Source organism: Somniosus microcephalus, chromosome 20 (assembly GCF_052327205.1).
Source record: "Somniosus microcephalus isolate GS21.2 chromosome 20, FLI_Smic_1.0, whole genome shotgun sequence".
NCBI lineage: Eukaryota > Metazoa > Chordata > Chondrichthyes > Squaliformes > Somniosidae > Somniosus > Somniosus microcephalus.
The window spans coordinates 896,630-918,243 of record NC_141006.1 but is presented as its reverse complement, the minus strand read 5'-3'; the positions used below and the strand labels follow the sequence as shown (position 1 = coordinate 918,243).

The 21,614-nt window shown below is 46.8% G+C and overlaps 1 protein-coding gene across 1 annotated transcript; it reads left to right on the top strand.

The window, feature by feature from the left end:
* Positions 1–16,914: 16,914 nt before the first annotated feature.
* Positions 16,915–19,894, top strand: LOC147103018 (delayed-rectifier potassium channel regulatory subunit KCNS3-like). The gene has a single exon (XM_085963125.1). The coding sequence runs from the start codon at positions 17,174–17,176 to the stop codon at positions 18,620–18,622; it is 1,449 nt and encodes a 482-aa protein (XP_085819251.1). The 5' UTR covers positions 16,915–17,173; the 3' UTR covers positions 18,623–19,894.
* Positions 19,895–21,614: the final 1,720 nt, after the last annotated feature.

Genomic DNA, 21,614 nt, shown 5'->3' with positions numbered 1-21,614 from the left:
AGTCCTCGTTAAGGCGTGCAAAGCACAGACTTTTGGCCTTATCTCGGGTTACCTCTGCGAAGCAAGCACATTCTGATTAGTCCCACCATACTTTGAAGAATGGAACCCTGTTGTGGTTTACAACAAACAAATTCTTAGGTGCGTTATCTCGCATATGTGTTGCCTCGCCTGGCCGAACAGACCTCCTCTCCAATCTTCCCATGAGTTGTTCTGCAGTTTAATCTCTCAGCAGTTGAAGTCACTTAATCATGTTTTAAAACTTAGCTGGGTAAATGCAATATACAGACCCATATATCGTTTAACTCAGGGTATGAATTAACTCCTCCACCTTGTACATTGGTGCTACATTATACATATTCTAACATAAAAATTAAAGTATAATAGTAATTTGGTTACTTCAATACCATCCTTTACTTCCTTAGTTAGCCACGGATGGTGCTCCCTTCTCTTAAAATCTTTCTTTCTCACTGGAATATATTTTTGTTGAGAGTTATGAAATATCTCCTTAAATGTCCACCACTGCATTTCAACTTTCTTACCCTTTAATTTATTTTTCCAGTTCACTTTAGCCAGTTCTGCCCTCATGCCATTGTAATTGCCTTTGTTTAAGATCAGGACACTGGTTTGAGATACCTTCTCACCCTCCAACTGAATTTGAAATTCAACCATGCTTTGATCACTCTTTCCTAGAGGATCCTTTACTATGAGATCATTTATTAATTCTGTCTCATTACATAGTACCAGATCCAAGATAGCCTGCTCCCTGGTCGGTTCCATTACATACTGTTCTAGGAAACCATCCCGGATGCACTCTATGAACTCCTCCTCCAGGCTACCATGGCCAATTTGATTTGTCCAATCAATATGGAGATTAAAATCACTAATGATTATTACCGTACCTTTTTTACAGGCTTCCATTATTTGTTGATTTATACTCTGTCCAACAGCATTGCTACTGTTCGGGGGCCTGTAGACTACGCCCACCGGAGACTTTTTCCTCTTATTATTTTTTATCTCCACCCAAACCGATTCTACATCTTGATCTTCTGAGCCAATATCACTTCTCACCACTGCACTGATCCCATCTATTACCGACAGAGCCACCCCACCTCCCTTTCCTTTCTTTCTATCCTTCCGAATTATCAGATACCCCGGAATATTCAGTTCCCAGCCCTGGTCGCCTTGCAACCACGTCTCTGTAACGGTGATCAGATCATACCCATTTGTATCTATTTGTGTCGCCAACTCCTTTATCTTGTTGCGAATGCTGCGTGCATTCAGATATAGAGCTTTTAACTTTGTCTTTTTGCCATTTTTCTTTGCTTTGGCCTTTTTTTCTGTTACACTCTTACTTGTAAACATTCTGTCCCTTCCTGTCACACAGCGGTCATTACTTCCCCCATCTCTATCCTGCTCTATTACTTTCTCATTTCTCATTGAATTTTTATTTTCCCACTCACCTGGATCCTCCCCCCACTATTTAGTTTAAAGCCTTCTCTACAGCCCTAGTTATTCGATTTGCCAGGACTCTAGCCCCAGCATGGTTCAAGTGAAGCCCGTCCAAACGGAACAGCTCCCTCTTATCCCAGTACTGGTACCAGTGCCCCACCAATCAAAACCCATTTCTCCCACACCAGTCTTTCAGCCACTCGTTCATTTCTCTGATCTTATTTACCCTATGCAAATTCGCTCGTGGCTCAGGTCGATATCCAGAGATTATTACTGTTGTGTTTCTGCTTTTTAATTTAGCCCCTAGCTGCTCATACTCTCTCAGCAGAACCTCTTTCCTGACCCCTGGCCCACAGCCCCAGTACACTGACCCCTGGCCCACAGCCCCAGTATACTGACCCCTGGCCCCCAGCCCCAGTACACTGACCCCTGACCCCCAGCCCCAGTACACTGAAACCTGGCCCCAGCCCCAGTACACTGACCCCTGACCCCCAGCCCCAGTACACTGACCCCTGGCCCCAGCCCCAGTACACTGACCCCTGGCCCCAGCCCCAGTACACTGACCATTGGCCCCCAGCCCCAGTACACTGACCCCTGGCCTCCAGCCCCAGTACACTGACCCCTGACCCCAGCCCCCAGTACACTGACCCCTGACCCCCAGCCCCAGTACACTGACCCCTGGCCCCAGCTCCAGTACACTGACCCCTGACCCCAGCCCCCAGTACACTGACCCCTGACCCCCAGCCCCAGTACACTGACCCCTGGCCCCAGCTCCAATACACTGACCCCTGGCCCGAGCCCCAGTACACTGACCCCTGGTCCCAGCCCCAGTACACTGACCATTGCCCCCCAGCCCCAGTACACTGACCCCTGGCCTCCAGCCCCAGTACACTGACCCCTGGCCCCAGCCCCAGTACACTGACCCCTGACCCCCAGCCCCAGTACACTGACCCCTGGCCCTCAGCCCCAGTACACTGACCCCTGGCCCTCAGCCCCAGTTCACTGACCCCTGGCCCTCAGCCCCAGTACACTGACCCCTGACTCCCAGCCCCAGTACCCGGACCTTTGGCCCCAGGCCCCAGTAAACTGATCCCTGGCCCCCAGCCCCAGTACACTGACCCCTGGCCCCCAGCCCCAGTACACTGACCCCTGACCCCTAGTCCCAGTAAACTGACCCCTGGCCCCCAGCACCAGTACACTGACCCCTGACCCCCAGCCCCAGTGCACTGACCCCTGGCCCCCAGCACCAGTACACTGACCCCTGACCCCTAGCCTCAGTACACTGACCCCTGGCCCCCAGCACCTAGTCCTCAACAACTGGAGACCCCGCCCCCCACACATAGCACCTAGCCCCAGCCCCTCTACAACCAGCACCTGTACACCCAGCCCCTGTACACCCAACACCTGTACACCCAGCACCTGTGTCTCCCCACCTGTAGCTCCCCACCTGTATCTCCCCACCTGTATCTCCCCACCTGTATCTCCCTACCTGTATCTCTCCACCTGTATCTCCCCATCTGTATCGCCCCACCTGTATCTCCCCACCTGGATCCCCACCTGTATCTCTCCACCTGTATCTCCCCACCTGTATCTCCCCACCTGTATCTCCAGTACCTGTATCTCCCAACCTGCATCTCCAGCACCTGTATCTCCCTACCTGTATCTCCCTACCTGTATCTCTCCACCTGTATCTCTCCACTTGTATCTCTCCACCTGTATCTCCCCACCTGTATCTCTCCACCTGTATCTCCCCACATGTATCTCCAGTACCTGTATCTCCCTACGTGTATCTCCAGCACTTGTATCTCCTGATCTGTATCTCGCTACCTGTATCTCCAGCTCCTGTATCTCCCTACCTGTATCTCCCTACCTGTATCTCCCTACCTGTATCTCCCCAACTGAATCTCCCCAACTGTATCTCTCCACCTGTATCTCTCCACTTGTATCTCTCCACCTGTATCTCCCCGCCTGTATCTCCCCACCTGTATCTCCCCAGCTGTATCTCTCCACCTGTATCTCTCCACCTGTACCTCTCCACCTGTATCTCCCCACCTGTATCTCCCCACCTGTATCTCTCCACCTGTATCTCCTGACCTGTATCTCCCTACCTGTATCTCTAGCTCCTGTATCTCCCTACCTGTATCATCCTACCTGTATCTCCCTACATGTATCTCCCCAACTGTATCTCTCCACCTATATCTCTCCACCTGTATCTCTCCACCTGTATCTCCCCACCTGTATCTCCACACCTGTATCTCCCCACCTGTATCTCTCCACCTGTATCTCTCCACCTGTACCTCTCCACCTGTATCTCCCCACCTGTATCTCCCCACCTGTATCTCTCCACCTGTATCTCCCCACCTGTATCTCTCCACCTGTATCTCCCTACCTGTATCTCTCCACCTGTATCTCTCCACTTGTATCTCCCCACCTGTATCTCCCCACCTGTATCTCTCCACCTGTATCTCCCCACCTGTATCTCCCACCTGTATCTCCCTATCTGTATCTCCCCACCTGTATCTCCCCACCTGTATCTCTCCACCAGTATCTCCCCACCTGTATCTCTCCACCAGTATCTCTCCACCAGTATCTCTCCACCTGTATCTCTCCACCTGTATCTCTCCACCTGTATCTCCCCACCTGTATCTCCCCACTTGTATCTCTCCACCTGTATCTCTGCCACCTGTATCTCCCCACCTGTATCTCCCCACCTGTATCTCTCCACCCGCATCTCTCCCACCTGTATCTCCTCACCTTTATGTCTCCACCTGTTTCTCTCCACCTGTATCTCTCCACCTGTATAGAAACATAGAAGATAGGAGCAGGCGTAGGCCATTCGGCCCCTCGAGCCTGCTACGCCATTTAATGAGATCATGGCTGATCATCCAAATCCAATACCCTGTCCCTGCTTTCTCCCCATATCCCTTGATCCATTTAGCCTTAAGAAATATATCTAACTCCTTCTTGAATATATTTAATAAGTTGCCCTCAACTGCCTTCTGTGGTAGAGAATTCCACAGGTTCACCACTCTCTCGGTGAAGAAATTCCTCCTCATCTCAGTCTTAAATGGCTTACCCCTTATCCTTAGACTATCCACCGGTTCTGGACTCCCCCGCCAATGGGAACATCCTTCCTGCATCTAGTCTTTCTAGTCCTGTTGGAATTTTATAAGATTCAATGAGCTCCCCTCTCATTCTTCTAAACTCCAGCGAATATAATCCTAATCGACCCAATCTGTCTTCATACGCCATTCCTGCCATCCCAGATATCAGTCTGGTGAACCTTCGCTGCACTCCCTCCATGGCAAGAACATCCTTCCTCAGATAAGGCGACCAAAACTGCACACAATACTCAAGGTGTGGACTCACCAAGGCCCTGTACAACTGCAGCAAGACATCCTTGCTCCTGTACTCGAATCCTCTCGCTATGAAGGCCAACATACCATATGCCTTCTTAACTGCCTGCTGCACCTACATGCTTACCTTCAGCGACTGGTGCACAAGGACACCCAGGTCTCGTTGCACGTCCCCTTTTCCCAATCTATTGCCGTTCAGATAATAATCTGTCTTCCTGTTTTTTCAACCAAAGTGGATAACCTCGCATTTATCCACATTATATTGCATCTGCCCAATCACCCAACTTGTCCAAATCATACTGGAGTTTCTCTGCATCCTCCTCACAGCGCACACACCCACCCAGCTTTGTGTTGTCTGCAAACTTGGAGATAATACATCTAGTTCCTTCGTCTAGATCATAAATATATATTGTGAATAGCTGGGGTCCTAGCACCATTTCCTGCGGTGCCCCACTAGTCACTGCCTGCCACTCGGAAAAAGACTCATTTATTCCAACTCTTTGCTTTCTGTCTGCCAACCAGTTCTCTATCCAAGTCAATACCTTACCTCCAATCCCATGTGCTTTAACTTTGCACGCCAATCTCTTATGCGGGACATAATCGAAAGCCTTCTGAAAGTCCAAATACACCACATCCACTGGTTCTCCCTTACCTATTCTATCAGTTACATCCTCAAAAAATTCCAGTAGATTAGTCAAGCATGATTTTCCTTTTGTAAATCCATGTTGACTTTGTCCGATACTGTCACTGTTTTCCAAGTGCTCTGCTATTACATCTTTTATAATGGACTCTAGCATTTTCCCCACTACCGATGTCAGGCTTACCGGTCTATAATTCCCCATTTTCTCTCTACCACCTTTTTTAAATAGTGGGGTTACATTAGCTACCCTCCAATCCATGGAAACTATTCCAGAGTCTATAGAATTTTGGAAGATGACCAGCAATGCATCTACTATTTCTAGGGCAACTTCCTTAAGTACCCTAGGATGTAGATTAACAGGCCCTGGGGATTTATCGGGCTTCAATCCTGTCAATTTCCCTAACACCATTTCCCTACAAATACTGATTTCATTCAGTTCCTCCCTCTCATCAGACCCTATTTTCCCCGACATCTCTGGGAGGTTATTTGTGTCCTCCTTTGTGAAGACAGAACCAAAGTATGTATTTAATTGATCTGCTATTTCTTTGTTCCCCATTATAAATTCCCCTGATTCTGACTGCAGGGGACCTACGCTTGACTTCACCAATCTTTTTCTCTTCACATATCTATAGAAGCTTTTACAGTCAGTTTTTATGTTCCCTGCAAGCATGCTCTCATATTCTATTTCCCCCCTCTTAATTAATCCCTTTGTCCTCCTTTGCTGAATCCTAAACTGCTCCCAATCCTCAGGTTTGCTGCTTTTTCTGGCCAATTTATATGTCCTCTCCTTGGATCTTATGTTATCCCTAATTTCCCTTGTTAGCCACGGTTGAGTCACCTTTTTTGTTTTATTTTTATGCCAAACAGGGATGAACAAATTCTGTAGTTCATCCATGCGATCTTTAAATGTTTGCCATTGCCTATCCACTGTCAACCCTTTAAGTGACATTCCCCAATCCATCTTAGCCAACTCGCGCCTCATAATATCGTAGTTTCCTTTCTTTAAATTCAGGACCCTAGTCTCTGAGTCAACTACTTCACTCTCCATCTTAATGAAGAATTCTATCATATTATGATCGCTCCGACCCAAGGGGCCTCGCACAACAAGATTGCTAATTAATCCTTTCTCATTACATAATACCCAGTCGAAGATGGCCTGATCTCGAGTTGGTTCCTCGACATATTGGTCCAGGAAACCATTCCGTAAACACTCCAGGAATTCCTCCTCTACAGTATTGTTACTAATTTGGTTGGCCCAATCTATATGTAGGTTAAAGTCACCCACGATGACTGCTGTGCCCTTATTGCACGCATCTCTAATTTCCCATTTAATGCCATCCCCAATCTCCACATTGCTGTTTGGGGGTCTGTTTACAACTCCCACTAGCGTTTTCTGCCCCTTGGTATTTCTCAGCTCTATCCATACAGATTCCACATCATCAGAGCTAATATCCTTCCTTACTATTGTGTTAATCTCCTCTTTAACCAGCAATCCTACCCCACCTCCTTTTCCTTTTTGCCTGTCCTTCCTGAATGTTGAATACCCCTGGATGTTGAATTCCCAGCCTTGGTCACCCTGAAGCCTTGTTTCCATAATTCCAATTACATCATATCCATTTACATCTATTTGCGCAGCTAATTCATCCACCTTATTATGAATGCTCCTCACATTAAGACACAAAGCCTTCAGGCTTGTTTTTTTAGCACTCTTTGTCCTTTTAGAATTATTATTTACTGTAGCCCTGTTTGATTTACACCCTTGATTTCTCTGCATTCCACTTTTGCTTTTCTCCTTCCTGTCTTTCGTTTCTATCCTTGCTTCCCTTTCCTCTGTCTCCCTGCACAGGTTCCCAACCCCCTGCCATTTTAGTTTAAACCCTCCCCAACAGCACTAGCAAACACTCCCCCAACGACATTGGTCCCAGTCCTGCCCAGGTGTAAACTGTCCAATTTGTACTGGTCCCACCTCCCCCAGAACCTGTTCCAATGTCCCAGGTATTTGAATCCCTCCCCCTTGCACCATTCCTCTAGTCACATATTCATCTGAATTATCCTTCTATTTCTACTCTGACTAGCACGTGGCACTGGTAGCAATCCTGAGATTGCTACCTTTGAGGTCCTATTTTTAAATTTACCTCCTAACTCCCTATATTCAGCTTTTAGGACCTCATTCCATTTTTTACCTATATTGTTGGTACCTATATGCACCATGACAACTGGTTGTTCACCCTCCCCCTCCAGAATGCCCTGGAACCACCCCGAGACATCCTTGACCCTTGTCCCAGGGAGGCAACATACCATCCTGTATCTCCACCTGTATCTCCCCACCTGTATCTCCCCACCTGTATCTCTCCCACCTGTATATCCCCACCTGTATCTCTCCCACCTGTATCTCCCCACCTGTATCTCTCCCACCTGTATCTCTCCCACCTGTATCTCCCCACCTGTATCTCCCCACCTGTATCTCTCCATCTGTATCTCTCCATCTGTATCTCCCCACCTGTATCTCCCCACCTGTATCTCCCCACCTGTATCTCCCCACCTGTATCTCTCCACCTGTATCTCTCCACCTGTATCTCGCCACCTGTATCTCCCCACCTGTATCTCTCCACCTGTATCTCCCCACCTGTATCTCCCCACCTGTATCTTCCCACCTGTATCTCGCCCACCTGTATCTCTCCCACCTGTATCTCTCCACCTGTATCTCCCCCCTGTATCTCTCCACCTGTATCTCCCCACCTGTATCTCCACACCTGTATCTCTCCCACCTGTATCTCTCCACCTGTATGTCTCCACCTGTATCTCTCCACCTGTATCTCTCCACCTGTATCTCCCCACCTGTATCTCTCCACATGTATCTCCCCACCTGTATCTCCCCACCTGTATCTTCCCACCTGTATCTCTCCCACCTGTATCTCTCCCACCTGTATCTCTCCACCTGTATCTCTCCACCTGTATCTCTCCACCTGTATCTCCCCACCTGTATCTCTCCACCTGTATCTCTCCACCTGTATCTCCCCCCACGATGTCTGATTGAACATCACGGGGGATGGGACATCGGGCACAGTGCCAACACATCTGGGCACAGTACCAACTCACGTGGGCACTGTAATAGTCTATCTGGGTCATTTTCAATCCCTCTGGGCACAGCATCAACTCCTCCTGGACCCTGCCCATTGCTCAGTTGGATTCATTGTCAGTTCCTATGCTGTACCAACTTGTCTGCAAGTGACTTGTTTTGGGAGCCGGAAGGTGACAGGGCAGACTGGGTTGATGGGTCAGATTGTTTGGTGGGTTACTGGTTGTGCCGATTGTAATTGCAGTAATTGGAGATGGTGAGAGCTATTGGCCGAGTCTTTTCTGTCAGTGTGAGTCAGTCCATTAAAGGATCTGATTGCAGGAGAGCAGCACTCTGCCACATCAGTGGAGTCACCCTCCCATTGTGGCCCGCTGTGTACTCAATGAAGTCTGGAGGATATTCCTCACAGCACAGCACGGTCTGATACCAGGAGATCTTCTCCAAACCTTCCCTGGGTGTTTGACTCCGCACACTCTCCCTGCAGGTAAGGGTCTGTGGGATGTTTCATTGGGTTCATCCATGACTGTTTTGGTCTCTGTCTGTATGGGTGGTCTCTGTCTGTGTGGGTGATCTCTGTCTGTGTGGGTGGTCTCTGTCAGTGTGGGTGGTCTCTGTCAGTGTGGGTGGTCTCTGTCTGTGTGGGTGGTCTCTGTCTGTGTGGGTGGTCTCTGTCTGTGTGGGTGGTCTCTGTCAGTGTGGGTGGTCTCTCTCTGTGTGGGTGATCTCTGTCTGTGTGGGTGGTCTCTGTCAGTGTGGGTGGTCTCTGTCTGTGTGGGTGGTCTCTGTCTGTGTGGGTGGTCTCTGTCTGTGTGGGTGGTCTCTGTCTGTGTGGGTGGTCTCTGTCTGTATGGGTGGTCTCTGTCTGTGTGGGTGATCTCTGTCTGTGTGGGTGGTCTCTGTCAGTGTGGGTGGTCTCTGTCTGTGTGGGTGATCTCTGTCTGTGTGGGTGGTCTCTGTCAGTGTGGGTGGTCTCTGTCTGTGTGGGTGGTCTCTGTCTATGTGGGTGGTCTCTGTCTGTGTGGGTGGTCTCTGTCTGTGTGGGTGGTCTCTGTCTGTGTGAGTGGTTTCTTGCTGCAGGAAGTCTCGCTCTTTCCCTCAATGTCTCTCTCTCTCCCTCTCTCTGCAAGTGGTCTCTCTCTGTCTGTCTCTCTGTCTCTCTATCTCTCTCTCTCTTCAGGTGGTCTCTCTCTCCCTCTCACAGTCTGTCAGCATCTTTCTCTGTCTCTCTCTTTTTTCTCTCTCTATTTCTCTCTCTGTCTCTCTCTCGCTCTCTCTATCTATCTCTGTCTCTCCCTCTCTCTCTTCCTTCCTCTCTGCCTCTGTCTCACTCTCTCTGAAGATGGTCTCTCTCTTTCTTTCTATCTCTGTCTCTCCCTCCCTCTCTCTCTCTCTCCTTCTCTCTCTCTGTCTCTCTCTCTGCAGGTGGTCTCTCCCTCTCTCTCTCTCCTTATTAATATAATATTGATAAAAGTCACAATTCTAGCAGTAGAAATAAAGGATTTCAGTAAGGGTGATCAAGCAGTGGAAACACTCTGGGTTGAACTAAGGAACAGCAAAGGATGCAGGACTCTGGTGGGAGTTGTCTACAGACCTCCTGATAGTGCTGATGTAGTGGAGTGATTTATAAATACGGTGATCAGGGAAGCATGTAGGAGAAACAGAGTGATTATAATGGGAGATTCTAATTTTCACACCAACTGGGAGAAGCAGAAAAGCTGCATAGTAACACAGGAACAGTCAGAGGCCATTGAGCCCCTCGAGCCTGCTCCGCCATTCAATGAACACAGGAACAGTCAGAGGCCATTGAGCCCCTCGAGCCTGCTCCGCCATTCGATGAATACAGGAACAGGAAGAGGCCATTGAGCCCCTCGAGCCTGCTCCGCCATTCAATGAACACAGGAATAGGAGGAGGCCATTGAGCCCCTCGAGCCTGCTCCGCCATTCGATGAACACAGGAACAGGAGAAGGCCATTTAACCCCTCGAGCCTGCTCCGCCATTCAATGAACACAGGAACAGGAAGAGGCCATTTAACCCCTCGAGCCTGCTCCGCCATTCAATGATCTGCGACATAACTCCATACCCACCTTTGGCCCATATCTCTTAATACCTTTGGTTAACAAAAATCTATCTGTTTCAGATTTAAAATTAATAATTGATCTAGGATCAATTGCTGCTTGCGGAAGAGAGTTCCAAACTTCTACCACCCTTTGTGTGTAGAAGTGTTTCCTAATTTCACTCCTGAAAGGCCTGGCTCTCATTTTTAGACTATGTCCCCTAGTCCTAGACTCCCCTACCAGCGGAAATAGTTTCTCTCTATCTACCCTATCTGTTCCCCTTAATATCCTGAAAACTTCGATCAAATCGCCCCTTAACCTTCTAAATTCCAGGAAATACAACCCCACTTTGTGTAATCTCTCCTCGTAACTTAACCCCTGGAGTCTGGGTATTATTCTGGTAAACCTATGCTGCACTCTCTCCCAGGCCAGTATATCCTTCCTAAGGTGTGGTGCCCAGAACTGCTCACAGTGCTCCAGGTGTGGTCTAACCAGGGTTTTGTACAGCTGCAGCATATCTTCTGCCCCTTGTACTCTAGTCCTCCAGATATAAAGGCCAACATTCCATTAGGCTTTTTGATTATTTTCTGTACCTGTTCATGAAATTTTAATAATCTATGTACCTAGACCCCAAGTCTCTTTGGACCTCCACTGTTTTTAGTTTTTCACCATTTAGAAAGTACCCTGTTGTATCCTTTTAGGTCCAAAGTGGATGACCTCACATTTGCCTACATCAAAATCCATTTGCCACAATTTTGCCCATTCACTTAATCTATCAATATCTTTCATCTATACTGCCTACAATGCCACCTATCTTTGTTTAAAAGGCAAATTTGGATATATGGCTATTAATCGCCATTTAGAAAGGCATGGATTAATCAAGGACAGTCAGCATGGATTTGTTAAGGGAAGGTTGTGTTTGAGTAACTTGATTGAATTTTTTGAGGAGGTAAGGCAGGTCGATGAGGGTAGTGCGTTTGATGTAGTCTACATGGATTTTAGCAAGGCTTTTAATAAGGTCCCGCATGGCAGTCTGGTCAGAAAAGTAAAAGCCCATGGGATCCAAGGGAGTGTGGCAAGTTTGAACCAAAATTGGCTCAGTGGCAGGAAGGAAGCAAAGGGTAATGGTCAAAGGATGTTTTTGTGACTGGGAGGCTGTTTCACAGTGGGGTTCCGCAGGGCTCACTAGTAGGTCCCCTTGCTTTTTGTGGTATATATCAATGATTTAGACTTCAATGTAGGGGGCATCAATAAGAAGTTTGTAGACAATACAAAAATTGGCCGTGTGGTTGATAGACTGTAGGAAGATATCAATGGACTGGTCAGGTGGGCAGAACAGTGGCAAATGGAATTCAATCCGGAGAAGTGTGAAGTAATGCATTTGGGGAGGGCTAACAAGGCAAGGGAACACACATTAAATGGTAGGATACTGAGAAGTGTAGAGGAACAGAGGGACCTTGGAGTGTATGTCCACAGATCCCTGAAGGTAGCAGGACAGGTAGCTAAGGTGGTTAAGAAGCCGCCCGAGATACTTTCCTTTATTAGCCATGGCATAGAATACAAGAGCAGGGGGGTTATGCTTGAACTGTATAAAACACTAGTTAGGCCGCAGCTAGAATACTGCGTGCAGTTCTGGTCACCACATTACAGGAAAGATGTGATTGCACTAGAGAGGGTATAGAGGAGATTTACAAGGATGTTGCCAGGACTGGAGAATTTTAGCTATGAGGGAAGATTGGATCGGCTGGGGTTGTTTTCCTTGGAACAGAGGAGGCTGAGGGGAGATTTAATTGAGGTGTATAAAATTATGAGGGGCCTCGATAGAGTGAATAGGAAGGACCTATTTCCCCCAGCACAGAGGTCAATAACCAGGGGGCATAGATTTAAAGTAATTGGTAGAAGGATTAGAGGGGAGTTGAGGAGAACTTTTTTCACCCAGAGGGTGGTGGGGGTCTGGAACTCACTGCCTGAAAGGGTGGTTGAAGCAGAGACCCTCATCACATTTAAGAAATACTTGGATATGCACTTGAAGTGCTGTAACCAACAGGGCTATGGACCAAGAGCTGGAAAGTGGGAATAGGCTTGATAGCTCTTTTTTGGCTGGCACAGACCCGATGGGCCGAATGGTCTCATTCTGTGCCGTAATTTTCTATGAATCTATGATGCCACACTCGGTCAAATGCTGTCTTGATGTCGAGGGCAGTCACTCTCACCTCACCTCTGGAATTCAGCTCCTTTGTTCATGTTTGGACCAAGGCTGTAATGAGGTCTGGAGCCGAGTGGTCCTGGCAGAACCCAAACTGAGCATCAGTGAGCAGGTTATTGGTGATTAAGTGCCGCTTGATGGCACTGTCGGCGACACCTTCCATCACTTTGTTGGCGAATTGAGAGTAGATTGATGGGGCGGTAATTAGACGGGTTTGATTTATCCTGCTTTTTGTGGACAGGGCATACCTGGGCAATTTTACACTTTTGTCGGGTAAATGCTAGTTTTTTAGCCATACTGGAACAGCTTGGCTAGAGGCGCGGCTAGTTCTGGAGGACAAGTCTTCAGCACGATAGCCGAGATGTTGTCGGGGCCCGTAGCCTTTGCTGTATCCAGTGCGCTCAGCTGTTTCTTGATATCACGTGGAGTGAATTGAATTGGCTGAAGACTGGCTTCTGTGATGGTGGGGACCTCAGGAGGAGGCCAATCTGGCTGAAGATGATTGCAAACAATTCAGCCTTGTCTTTTGCACTCGTGCTGGGCTCTGCCATCATTGAGGATGGGGATGTTCATGGAGCCTCCTCCTCCATTACTTGTTTAATTGCCCACCACCATTCACGAATAGATTTGGCAGGAGTGCAGAGCTTTGATATGATCCGTTGATTGTAGGATCGTTTAGCTCTGTCTATAGCATACAGCTTCTGCTGCTTAGCATGCATGTAGTCCTGTGTTGTACCTTCACCAGGTTGGCACTTCATTTTTAGGTACGCCTGGTGCTGCTCCTGGCATGCTCTTCTGCATTCCTCATTGAATCAGGGTTGTTTCCCTGGCTTGAAGGTAATGGTAGAGTGAGGAATATACTGGGCAATGAGGTTACAGATTGCTTCTCGAGCCTCCTCCCATCCTTTCTCATCTAACTATCAGCATAACCCTCTATTCCCTTCTCCCTCATATGCTTATTTGGTTCCACTTAAATGCATCTATAATAGTCACCTCAACCTTTGGTTCTGTCTTCACAAAGGAGGACACAAATAACCTCCCAGAGATATCGGGGAACATAGGGTCTAATGAGAGGGAGGAATTGAATGAAATCAGTATTTGTAGGGAAATGGCGTTAGGGAAATTGACTGGATTCAAGGCCGATAAATCCCCAAGACCTGATAATCTACATCCTAGCGTACTCAAGGAAGTGGCCCTAGAAATAGTAGATGCATTGCTGGTCATCTTCCAAAATTCTATAGACTTTGGAACAGTTCCCATGGATTGGAGGGTAGCTAATGTTACCCCACTATTCAAAAAAGGTGGTAGAGAGAAAACGGGGAATTATAGACCGGTAAGCCTGACATCGGTAGTGGGGAAAATGCTAGAGTCCATTATAAAAGATGTAATAGCAGAGCACTTGGAAAACAGTGACAGAATCGGACAAAGTCAACATGGATTTACAAAAGGTAAATCGTGCTTGACTAATCTACTGGAATTTTTTGAGGATGTAACTGGTAAAATAGATAAGGGAGAACCAGTGGATGTGGTGTATTTGGACTTTCAGAAGGCTTTCGATTAGGTCCCGCATAAGAGATTAGTGTGTAAAGTTAAGGCACATGGGATTGGGGGCAAGGTACTGACTTGGATAGAGAACTAGTTGGCAGACAGGAAGCCAAGAGTTGGAATAAACGGGTCTTTTTCCGAGTGGCAGGCAGTGACTAGTGGGGTACCGCAGGGATCGGTCCTAGGACCACAGCTATTCACAATATATATTAATGATCTAGACGAGGGAACTAGATGTAATATCTCCAAGTTTGCAGACGACACAAAGCTGGGTGGGCGTGTGTGCTGTGAGGAGGATGCCGAGAAACTCCAGTATGATTTGGACAGGTTGGGTGATTGGGCAGATGCATGGCAGATGCAGTATAATGTGGATAAATGCGAGGTTATCCACTTTGGTGTCAAAAACAGGAAGGCAGATTATTATCTGAACGGCAATAGATTGGGAGAAGGGGAAGTGCAACGAGACCTGGGTGTTCTTGTGCACCAGTCGCTGAAGGTAAGCATGCAGGTGCAGCAGACGGTTAAGAAGGCAAATTGTACGTTGGTCTTCATAGCGAGAGGATTCGAGCACAGGAGCAAGGATGTCTTGCTGCAGTTGTACAGGGCCTTGGTGAAACCACACCTTGAGTATTGTGTGCAGTTTTGGTCACCTTATCTGAGGAAGGATGTTCTTGCCATGGAGGGAGTGCAGCGAAGATTCACCAGACTGATACCTGAGATGGCAGGAATGATGTATGAGGAGGGATTGGGTTGATTGGGATTATACTCGCTGGAGTTTAGAAGAATGAGAGGGGATCTCATTGAAACTTATAAAATTCTAACAGGACTAGACAGACTAGATGCAGGAAGGATGTTCCCCATGGCCGGGGAGTCCAGAACCAGGGGTCACAGTCTAAGGATAAGGGGTAAGCCATTTAGGACAGAGATGAGGAGGAATTTCTTCACCGAGAGAGTGGTGAACCTGTGGAATTCTCTACCACAGAAGGCAGTTGAGGCCAATTCATTAAATATATTCAAGAAGGAGTTAGATATATTTCTTAAGGCTAAAGGGATCAAGGGATATGGGGAGAAGGCAGGGACAGGGTACTGAATTTGGATGATCAGCCATGATCTCATTGAATGGCGGAGCAGGCTCGAGGGGCCGAATGGCCTACTCCTGCTCCTATCTTCTATGTTTCTATGTTTCTATGTAACCACTCCCTGTGGTAGTGAGTTGCACATTCTTACCACTCTCTGGGTAATAGAAGTTTTTTCTGAATTCCCTATTTGATTTCTTGGTGACTATCTTATATTGATGGCCTCTAGTTTTTCTCTTCCCCACAAGTGGAAACTCTCTCTCTGTATCCACTCTATCAAAACCTTTCATAATTTTATAGACCTCTATTAGGTCACCTCTTAGCCATCACTTTTCAAGGGAAAAGAGTCCCAGCCTGTTCATCCTTTCCTGATAGGTATACCCTTGCAGTTCTGTTATCATCCTTATAAATCTTTTATGCACCTCCTCCAGTGCCTCTATATCCTTTTTATAATGTGGCAACCATAACTGTACGCAGTACTCTAAGTGTGGTCTAACCAAGGTTCAATACAAGTTTAGCATAACTTCTTTACTTTTCAATTCTTTCCCTCTAGAAATAAACACTAGTGCTTTTTTTTGCCTTTTTTATGGCCTTATTAACCTGTGTTGCTACTTTTACTGATTTGTGTATTTGTACTCCCTGATTCCTTTGCTCCTCTACCCCACTTAAATACATATTTTCCAAGTAATATGTGACCTCCCTATTTCTCTTACCAAATGTAATACCTCACACTTACCTATGTTGAAATTCATTTGTCATTTATATGCCCATTCTGCAAGTTTATTAATGTCTTCTTGTAATTTGTTGCAGTGCTCCTCAATATTAACTATACTCCCCAATTTAGTGTTGTCCGCATATTTTGAAATTGTACTTCCGATTCCCAAGTCCAAATCATTAATGTAGACTTGGAGGTGGTGGTGTTCCTATGCTTCTGCTGCCCTTGTCCTTCTAGGTGGTAAAGGTCACGGGTTTGGGAGGTGCTGTGGAATAATTTTGTAATTCCTCTTTGCCTTCCTAATTGTTTTTTTGACTTATTTCCGAACCTCTTTGTATTTCCTTTGTCATCCTCTCCTTTATTGTATATGTATTTAGTGTTTGCCTTTTTCTTTAGTTTCAATATTTCCCCTATCTCTTTATTCATCCATGATGTTTCATTATTGGCTAGTTTGTTCTTGTCTTTTATTGGAAAATATTTCTTCTGACCTCTATTGTTGTTGATGCTTTAACAGACTTTCCTGGGCAAGAAGACACTGGGACCTGCTCCCAGGAGGCACTGGGACCTGCTCCCAGAAGGCACTGGGACCTGCTTCCAGGAGATACTTGGACCTGCTCCCAGAAGACACTGGGACCTGCTCCCAGAAGACACTGGGACCTGCTCCCAGAAGACACTTGGACCTGTTCCTAGAAGATCTGGGACCTGCTACCAGAAAGCATTGGGACCTGCTCCCAGAAAGCACTGGGACCTGCTCCCAGGATACACTTGGACCTGCTCCCAGGAAACACTTGGACCTGTTCCTAGAAGATCTGGGACCTGCTACCAGAAAGCATTGGGACCTGCTCCCAGAAAGCACTGGGACCTGCTCCCAGAAGACACTGGGTCCTGCTCCCAGGAGACACTTGGACCTGCTCCCATAAGACACTGGGAAAAAACCACTTTACCAACTTCAGTAATATGAGTTGTTAAAGACAGGATTCTGAACTCACTACTCCTCATACCACTCGCCTTCTGACGAGGACCCCTAACCTCAATATATCAGTGGGGTGATCATGGTTTATGGACAGTTCTACCACAGAGACAGGCTCTGCCTGGAGATGATCAATATCAATGTTGGGGGCCTGAAGCAAAAGGTCGAGCAAAAGGCACTGTTAAAATTCCCAGAGAGCAGATTGGGAAAGTTATTGGCATGCTCCTCAAGGGAGGACACCCTTGAATTGTGCGATGACTATGATGTGGATGCTGACGAATATTACTTTGACAGAAATCCAAGTTTCTTTCACTACGTGTTGAATTTCTATTCCACGGGCAAGCTCCATGTAATGGAAGGGATTTGTGTATTCTCCTTCCACCAAGAGATTGAGTACTGGGGCATTGGCGAGAGCTGCATCTATCACTGCTGCAGGTTCAAATACCACGAACGAAAAGAGAATGTTGTCGAGAGGGAGTTTGACACACAGAGTGATGACCTGAGCTTAATAAGTTCTGAGGATCTCAATGCCATCCCCCAACAAATGGATAATTTTAAGCATATGTGGTATGGTAAACAGCGGGAAAAGATATGGCTCATTTTGGAGAATCCAGAATATTCCTTTTCAGCCAAGGCGTTCACTGTATGCTCACTGGCCATTGTTATGCTTTCTATTTTGACTATGTGTGTTCACAGTCTGCCTGAATTTCAGGGGCAGTCTGAAGACCCTGGCTTCATGATTGTTGAATCCACCTGTATTGCGTGGTTCAGCATTGAGTACATAGCAAGGCTGATAGTCACTCCGTACCTCTGCAAGTTCCTCCAAAATCCACTGAATATCATAGACTTTTTATCATTTCTACCGTTCTACATCACCCTGATAGTAGAATGCATAGATGATGATATCTCGGAGCTGGAAAACATTGGCCGTGTGGTACAGGTCCTGCGGTTGATGCGTATCTTTCGAGTCCTGAAGTTGGCTCGTCACTCCAATGGATTGCGATCACTCGGGGCAACCTTCAGGCACAGCTATGAAGAAGTAGGGCTGTTGGTTGTATTCATGACTGTAGGCATTGCCATCTTCTCAGCCCTCATCTACGCATCTGAGAAAGATGAGAAAGAAACTAGTCTTCACAGCATCCCTATTGGCTGGTGGTGGGCAACCATTAGTATGACCACCGTGGGCTATGGTGACACTTACCCAGTCACCATTCAAGGAAAGTTAATCGGCAGCAGTTGCATCATATTCGGCCTGTTGATGGTCGCTTTGCCAGTTTCCATCATATTTAACCGCTTTTCAAAATACTATCAACGGGAGCAATCCATCGATGTCGTGATTCGTAACCAGGAGCTGAGAAAGCTGGTGGCAGGCCTACCGTGTGTCAACATCAGGGACATCTATGCGAAGAAGATGCGCTCTAGTTCAAACACAAATACACCGGACTCCAACAGCGCACCGCGTGAGAGGCAGAGTTCCGCGGACCCCTCAACCATCCAACGGGTGGACACTGAGCAAAGTCCCCAGGAATAATCGGACCGAACCTGCCCTTCACCATCTGTAACCCATGTCCGATAAACTTGGTGCAGGTCCTTCCCATTCAGTCATAAAACTGGTTACCGTGAATGTGGGGATTGCTGTAGTGCATGAGGTAAACTGCTCACAAACTAGTTAAACTATTGCTATCAATCTATAGGTTTAGAAAACATGGGAGTCTGCACACACTTCCTGTTCTGTGATTGTCACACTTCCTATTCTGTGACTGACACACTTGCTGTTCTGCGTCTGTCACACTTCCTGTTCTGTGACAGTCACACTTCCTGTTCCATGACAGTCACACTTCCTGTTCCGTAATAGTCACACTTCCTGTTCTGCAACAGTCACATTTCCTGTTCTGCGACAGTCACACTTCCTGCTCCGCAACTGTCACACTTCCTGTTCCGTGACAGTCACACTTCCTTTTCCGCAACTGTCGCACTTCCTGTTCCGCAACTGTCACACTTCCTGTTCTGTGACAGTCACACTTCCTGTTCCACGACTGTCGCACTTCCTGTTCCATGACAGTCACACTTCCTGTTCTGTGACAGTCACACTTCCTGTTCTGCAACAGTCACACTTCCTGTTCTGTGACAGTCACACTTCCTGCTCCGCAACTGTCACACTTCCTGTTCCGTGACAGCCACACTTCCTTTTCCGCAACTGTCGCACTTCCTGTTCCGCGACTGTCGCACTTCATGTTCCACGACTGTCACACTTCCTGTTCTGTGACAGTCACACTTCCTGTTCCGCGACAGTAGCTCTTCCTGTTCCGCGACAGTCGCTCTTCCTGTTCCATGACAGTCACACTTCCTGTTCCGCGACAGTCGCTCTTCCTGTTCCGCGACAGTCACACTTCCTGTTCCACGACAGTCGCACTTCCTGTTCTGCGACAGTCACCCTTCCTGTTCCGCGACAGTCACACTTCCTGTTCCACGACAGTCGCACTTCCTGTTCTGCGACAGTCACCCTTCCTGTTCTGCGACTGTCACACTTCCTGTTCTGTGACAGTCACACTTTACATATGATTGGCTGAAAGTAAACGACAACAGATTGGGACCGAGGAGGTAGTGGATGCACCAATCAAAGATGAGGACAGCGGCTTGAGAGCTATTACTGAGACTCTGTGGAGGAATAATAAGTACAGCCAATCCTGAATGACCAGTCAGGAGAAACATCCAATAAAAGGAGAAGGCAAACCAATCAAATCATTCAAAGCATTTTTTGAAAATATCTTCATCAGTGTTGCGTGTAAATAAAACAATAAAAACATAAAATTTGACATGTGTCACAATAATGTGATGTGCTTACTATAAAGTTGTCTGTTGTGTGTTTGAGGCGCTTTGTACTGTTTTTACACTAAAGCCTGGGCTTGAAGTTTATGGCAGAGAATTTCCTCTGCTGTTTTCAGCCGAGAGCGAGAGTCCCGAAGGCTGTGTTGCCTGCCAGGGTTAAGGACATCTCCTCTGGACTGGAGAGAAACTTGGAGTGGGAGGGGGAGGATCCAGTTGTCATGATCCATGTTGGTACCAATGACATAGATAGGACAAGGAAGGAGGTTCTGCTGAGGGAGTTTGAGCAGCTAGGGGCCAAATTAAAAAGCAGAACCACAAGGGTAATAATCTCTGGATTATTACCTGAGCCACGAGCGAATTTGGCTAGGACAAATAAAATTAGAGAGTTAAATGCGTGGCTCAAAGACTGGTGTGGGAGAAATGGGTTTTGCTTCCTGGGACACTGGCACCAGTACTGGTGCAGGAGGGAGCTGTTCCGTTGGGAAGGGCTTCACTTGGCCAGTGCTGGGACTAGAGTCCTGGTGGATCATATAACTAGGGCTGTAGAGAGGGCTTTAAACTAACTAGTGGGGGGGAGGTTCCTAGAGAGCAAATAATAAAAATGACAACAGAGAAGGTCATAGACTTAGGTAGCAGTGGGGAAATTAAAAACCAGAGCGTGTCAGGAAGGGGCAGAAGGTATGGAGTAAAAGGTAAAGTAATAAAAAGGGCAAAAGCAGGAACTAAGTGTCACAAAACATATTTGAAAGTTCTCTATCTGAATGCACGTAGCATTCGTAACAAAATAGACGAGTTAATGGCACAAATAACTACATATGGGTATGATCTTGTGGCCATTACAGAAACATGGCTGCAGGGTGACAATGCCTGGGAATTAAACATACCAGGTTATTTAATGATCAGGAAGGACAGGCAGGAAGGAAGGGGAGGTGGGGTGGCTATGTTAATAAAGGAAGGATTCACTGTAATACAGAGAAATGATATTGGGTCAAAAGATCAGGATAATGAAACAGTTTGGGTGGAGGTAAGGAATAATAAGGGGAAAAAACACTAGTGGGCGTAGTCTATAGGCCTCCGAACAGTTGCAACTCTGTTGGACGGAGTATCAATCAGGAAATAGTTGAGGCTTGTAATAAGGGAACATCTATAATTATGGGGGATTTTAACTATCATATTAATTGGACAAATCAAATTGGGCAGGGCTGCCTTGAGGATGAGTTCATTGAGTGTATTAGGGATGGGTTTCTTGAGCAGTAAGTAACTGAACTGACCAGGGGGCAAGCAACCTTAGATCTGGTCCTGTGTAACGCGACAGGATTAATTAAAAATGTCCGAGTAAAGGATCCCCTTGGAATGAGTGACCATAACATGGTTGAATTCCATGTTCAATTAGAGGGTGAGAAGGTTGGATCTCAAACAAGCGTGCTAAGCTTGAATAAAGGAGACTATGAAGATATGAGAGCGGAATTGAGTAGAGTGGATTGGGAAAATAGATTAAAGGGTAAGATGATACATGATCAGTGGTGTACATTTAAGGAGTTATTTTACAACTTCCAAAAAAATATATTCCACTGAGAAGAAAAGGGTGTAAAAGAAAAGACAGCCATCCGTGGCTAAGTAAAGAAATTAAGGATAGTATTCGACTAAAAACAAGGGCATATAAGGTAGCCAAATCTAGTGGGAGGATAGAGGAT